At 44.8% G+C, this 6000-nt stretch overlaps 1 protein-coding gene across 1 annotated transcript in view; it reads left to right on the top strand.

Annotated features, from left to right (window-relative positions):
• Positions 1-590: 590 nt before the first annotated feature.
• The window catches only part of CERKL (ceramide kinase like), a 58344-nt gene continuing 52934 nt past the window's right edge, over positions 591-6000 (top strand). The window contains exon 1 of the mRNA XM_054208923.1: positions 591-892. Within this exon, the coding sequence (XP_054064898.1) occupies positions 616-892 (277 nt within the window). The 5' untranslated portion in view covers positions 591-615. The remainder of the gene's footprint in view (positions 893-6000) is intronic.

The following is a 6000-nucleotide window of genomic DNA, read 5'->3' as shown; positions in this document are numbered from 1 at the left end:
TACAACTTCATGTTGCAGTTTTCTAAAGCTAAATAATCACACCCGTTTCGTGTCAACAGGAAAGCAGAAGACACGCGGTAATCTGACAAAACAAGCTTCTGTAGCTACGGAATCACAGAAGGGTTCGGGTTGGAAAGGACCCCAAAGATCATCGAGTATTGGCATAGTATAGGAATTCCTTCATTGCTCTCCTCGGGGGAGTAACTCAGGGGAACAGAACCGTAAGAAGCCCGAGCGCCTGTGAACCGTTCCCGCTGTTACCGTACCCAACTTGGGGTCCCGGGGAGGCCTCAGCGGGTAGTAGGAGGGCCGCGGCACCGGCCCGGTCTCCGTGACCCACCGGCAGCAGCGAGGGCTCCGCTCCCGCTCAGCGGCGGAGGGAGAGGTTTCCCCCGCGAAGAGCCCCGGACAGCCCGGCCCGCTCCTCTCCCGCCGCTGCCTGTGAGGGGACGGCCGGCCGTGCGTGCGCCACCGCCTCTCCCGGCCCGGAACGGGCGCCCTCCCGCCGGCCCCTGGGCGGCCGCGGCCCCGCCCGCGGGGCGGGGCGGGCGCTGCCTTGGCAGCAGCCGGGACGCCGGCAGCGGGCCGGTTTGGCGGGGTGGCGGTGCCGCCGCCATGCTGGGAGCCTCGGCCCCCTCCCTCCGCTCGCAGCGACGGGCCTGGCCCGAGCGGGGGGCGCAGGCGGCGGCTGGGGGCGCCGCTCGCTTCTCAGCGGCAGCGCCCGAGGAGCGGCGGCGGCGAGTGGCCCCGCTGCCGGCGGCGGCCCCGCCGGCCGAGGCGGGAGAGGAGCCGCTCCTCAGGGGCATCTTCGAGATCAGCAAGAGGAGCTGCGACGTGGTGCTGAGCGCCCGGCGGCTCCGTTGGAGCCCCATCCTGCCCGAGAGCCCCACAGGTGGGCCGGGGCGGGGCGGGGCGGGGGGTGCCGCAGGGGCCGGGCCCGGGCCCAGGCCCCGGGAGCGGGCGGCGGGGCCGGGCGGGGCGGGGCGAGGCGGCTTCCCCGCGGCGCTGCGGGGGGAAGGCGGGCTGCGGCCGGGGCCTCTCCGGACAGGGCCAGGGGGTTAAAACAGGGTTGCAGCAAACTGGTTAAAGTCAGTGGGGTGTCCCTTCCCTTCAAGGTTATGCTGGTGATTAAGGAAAAAAAAAAATTGTTCATAAGGCAATAAGTGTCCTGTATCTGGACCGACTCTTCCTGGCAAGAGCCTTTACTTCTTGGCGGGTGATACAAAAAGGACAAAATGTAAGAGATGGTGTTTTTATGGTTTCTTAGCCCCAGGCAGGGCAGTAAGAGGATTTGTTTTTGTTCCTGCTACATCAGCTTTCTTTGGCTTAACCTCTTTGACAGGTACATAAACTGGAGTGCGTAGAGGTGGGTATGGTTTTGTGAGATGTGCCTGGGTTTTGTGATGAGGCTTCTGTGGCAAGTCGTCCTTGCTCTGTGCTTTTCCGATAAAGCAATACGCTGTGAGAAAGTGCTGTTATAAAGGGCTTGATCAATTGAAACATTATACACAAAAGTTATAGAAGAAAACGAATGCTCTTTAAACTTATCCAAATAGTCTTTTTTTTTTTATCCTATGAACTGTGAAAATATGAATTTACTTTCAAAACTAAATATGCACGCTTAAAAGTGCTTGTATAGTGCAGTGACCTCCCAGTGCTTATGTGAAGGAGGAATCAAAGTTGTGTTCAGGAATGCAGAGTATCCAGGCAGCGCACCTGCCTTCTGGTATGGTACGGTTAGCTTGTCCAGGCCTAAAATATCAGTATTATTTTAGTATTATTTTGGACAGAAATTAAAGCTTCATATGGGTAAGATCCAACAGCTGTAAACTCAGCATACAGAGAAACAAAGTTTCTTTCACATGCCAGCTTTTCTATGTTAAAGTAATCTGTTCCTCTTCAGGGCAGTCTGTATGCTGCAGAGCCTTTAGAGTAGTGTGGAAGCCTGTGATTCCAGTGCTGCTGCTGCAGAGAAATACTCAGATGTTCACAGCTGAAGTCGTTATGCTTCATTTTGTGTACCCATGTTGGGATACCAGAGCTACTGAAATCAAACTAACGTGATGCCATGCACAGCTATTGATTCTTAGCCTCTGAATGGCGTAACTGTCTTAAGGCAGTGTTGTGCTCGGACTAAAATACCTGCTTTTCAGCAGGACCGTTGAGTTTGAATGACAGCTGCAGTGATGTGTGTACAGTCCTTCCTCTTGTGGAGCCAGTTGGGCTGCCTTTTTAATGCTGTTACACAATGCTGTAGCCTCTTCCTTCCCTTTTGGGATTAACTACAGGTCTCTGTGTATATGATCTGAAGTCTGATTTATTAATTATTTAGTTCTGTGCGCAGTGCTCTAATTTGATAGCCACTTTATGTTCTGGCTACTTTAATGTAGCTTGAATTGTCAAATATCAGGAGATAGAGTCCACAGTTTTCTTTTAATTGTCACCAGTGAAGGATTTTAAGGTACAGACAAGAAGAATGAATTTTTGTATGTATTGCTTCATGCTTCAAGGGATGGGAGTGTATACTGGTTCCTTTTTTTTTTTTTTTTCCCTAGGAAAAGTCCACCCCCTTAAATTGCTACTTTGTGTTAAGATCTTTTCATCCTTAGATTACTCATACAAACATGGGGAGCTTTTCTGTCTTAGCTCCTGCAAGGTAATAAAGTATGCAGTGCTTAAAGTCACGCATGTTGCAGATGGCAGGACTTCAGGAGTCTTATGGAAAGCAGCACTGACAAGTTGGTGTCAATTTTATCAGGATTTGGGCTTTTCCTGCACATGTATTAAATATATGCCGATAATTCTTTGTGTTTTCCAATTTGGTTTTGTACTATGTAGCATTGAGCTGCTAAATGTTTTGGTTTCTGAGACGCTCTTAACGTCCTACTTCTTTACTAACTTCAGTGGAAAAGACAGTGGTGTCTTCCAAATGCTGGGTTTTTCCTGAAGTCTGTGGTAGGCTGTGAATTTTTACTATAGGATTTCCAAATTCTTAAATGTCAAGTACTGACATTGAAGATAAAGGGATTTTCAGTTCCTCTGTTGGTATAGATGCCACCACTATGTCACCTGTAGCTGTTCCAGGCTCTCTTTGAGAATGAAATAATCTTAAAAGGAAGACTATTAGTTTGTTTCTGAGACGCTTCTATCCTTCTGGCCACTTTGTGGTGGGAACACAATGGTCTACCCAAGCAGCATTCAGAAGGATACTTGTGACCCCTTCCTTCGGGCCAGCGTGGCTCTACGTGTACCTGTCGGTGACTGCAGATGAACTAAGAGCTGAAAAATTCACTGTGTAGGGCTTGTTGCCCTCACAGGGATGAATTCAACAAAAGTCTTGTCTGTTTTTCTTTCCGTCTTGGATACAGTAGGTCAGGATGGTTTTACCTCTGCAGTTCCTATTTTAGGAAAAGACCTTCTATGGCAGTCACTCCAGTCTGTCAAGTCAGAGAGCTCCCAGGTAATTGCTTTCTCCCATTTTCCCTGACCTCCCATCCCCAATAATTCCCCAAAAGTATTCCTGACTTGCTGAAGTTGTAATTTGTCATCCGCAATTACGTGGTTCTTATTATATGTCCTTACATGTGGTAGCTTGTACAGCCTTGGCTTCTTCAGCTTCTCCTAAATAGAACTGAAAGCTCCAGCTTAAAGTTCCCAAGCAGGTGACATCTGCTATGCCTGGGCTCGATCATGTCACGCTCACTTATGTGTAGTTCTGCCCCACTGCACTGTTTCTGTGGAGTTTTTGACAGTGTGATTATCAGGCAGACTTCCTTCTTTACCTTCCCTTTGTTTTCTTCAGCTTCTGTCTCCTTGAGTTTTTTGACTACCAGTGTTTGCTGAGGATTTCTGATGGCCTCCTTTGTTGTTCACTCTCCAGACCTTGTAGCAAGCTCCCGAACAGCCTCCTCTCTAATAAGCGTGACCCATTATGAATTTTGCGTGTTCTCTATTACGACAAAACTTTGGGCAGAAGTAAGGCCTGGGCAGGCAACTGGATGTGGAGCCTGAGGAAGTGAACTTGTCCTGTGGGAATGCCGGCAGTGCGAGGCATGGCTCAGCTGCCCCCTCCAAAACGCCGCGGTTATGGTCCGGGCGTGCAGCTTGGCTCAGCCTTTTCTTCTGTCTGGAGCTGGGTACCCTCTGACCCATTGCTGGTTGCTGGCTGTTAACAATGCACCCAGCGTTGCAATGAGAAGTGGAGCTCACAGTCAGTAGTTAGGTTTTTTTTCCTCTGGCTTCTTTCTGTGTGATTTTCCTATGCTATAAATATAAATACTGAAATTATGAAAAAACAAGACTTCTCTCTCTGTATTAATAATCCATCCCCAAATTGATGCTTCTCCTTTTGGATGCTGCTTCAAAACCATATCAGAGAAAGCTACCTTTAGTATAGATTTGAAAATTCTATGTGATTTTTAGAAGTTCCCAGAAGATAATAAGAATGACTTAATGATGGAAAAATAAACATTTACATTTAAGAACAAATGCTCAGAGTGGATTTTTTTTTTTTTTATTTTTTTGTATGGCTAAAGTTTAAAAGCTAATGACATGTAGGGGATCAGCAGCAGTGGATGCAGGAATCATTTGTATTTTAGAACAGTTTCAGTACAAATAGTGTCAATTCGGTCGTCCTTATGCCGTTCGTCCAATATGGCTTGTTTCTTGTTTTTGAATAAGAACTTTATTCCTGATATTTTTTTAAAGCCTTCATCATCATCTTTTTAAAGATTGCCACAGAATTTCACAATTTACAGTAACTGTAGTTTTTCAGCAGATTTCTGGCAAATAGGAAACAGAACAAGACTGGCTCAGTGTTTTACTGGTATGTGAAGTCCGGAGGCTTTTGATCATTATGAAAAACTTTTTATACGCGTAGTTTCTTTTTATGTGTGTAGTTTCTTGTGTGTGTAGTGTACTTGACTGAAGGGTATATGAAGTTGTTCTCAGACTGATAGCATGTAGGCTGGACTGAGTATTTGGATACTAATAACTTGGATAAAACTTGCTTTTTAAATATAAGTAATAGAACATAATATTCTAAATGAATTGATGAATAAGAAAGTGAGATCTCTGGAGCAATCCAGCGGTTAATGTATTAATGAATATATATTTTCATAATGAAGTAAAAAAGATCAATGTGTTAAGTATACTATTCTTATATATAGTATACTATAGTTGTTGATGTTAATCTAAAATATAGATTTATAAATATTTTACATAAGTGCAGCAATAAGGAAAAAAAAAAAGAGCACTGATGTATTGCAACAGTGAAAGAGTTAGCAATAAGGACTTAAAATTAATTCCGAGTGCATAGTGGCCTGCTGCCAAGGCTATTTAGGAACAGATGTGGCTGAAATAGATACCAATAGTCTGTTTGGGATCTCTAAAGTAAGACATCTGTCAGTCTATCGGTCAGTCAGGAATAATGGAAATGGGAACTGGCTGTTACAAAATGCGAATTACTGAAGTTCCACGTTGGTCAAATTCAAAGCTTTTGATTCTACTTCTGACGTGTAGAGAACATAATTTCTCTAAGTGGCTTATCTGTTGTCCAAATAGGAAAACTATTTTTAGGGAAGAGACATAAAAATAAATAATATGAAGTGTAACTAAGGGTGAGATGTACATGTATCACATTAATATATGGCTTTAAGAAGTAAATTGAAGGAAGAAAGCATGCAGTTTTGAACAACCCCGTGGCGTCTGAACTTGTAAGACACACTTAAATTTTTTTTTTCAAGGAAGTCCATAAAATTAGTGTCTTTTAGATAAATGCTGCATGAAACTGCAAAAGAATTTATTAATTTACAACTTTTTATAAAAAAATAAAAATATTTCAGGAAATGGAGTATACTAATTAAAGGTCTCTTAAAATTTGTTCTTTATTTCAGGTGACTTCTAGACATAATGTTTTGATTCTCGGTATGTCTTTTATGCTTTATCAGCGGATCAGTTCATGGCTACTTGTTTGTGGAACAATTTATGTTGTTTCATGCT

Source organism: Rissa tridactyla, chromosome 7 (genome assembly GCF_028500815.1).
Source record: "Rissa tridactyla isolate bRisTri1 chromosome 7, bRisTri1.patW.cur.20221130, whole genome shotgun sequence".
In the NCBI taxonomy this organism is placed as follows: domain Eukaryota; kingdom Metazoa; phylum Chordata; class Aves; order Charadriiformes; family Laridae; genus Rissa; species Rissa tridactyla.
The sequence above is the reverse complement of the archived record's forward strand: the minus strand, read 5'-3'. Positions and strand labels throughout refer to the sequence as shown.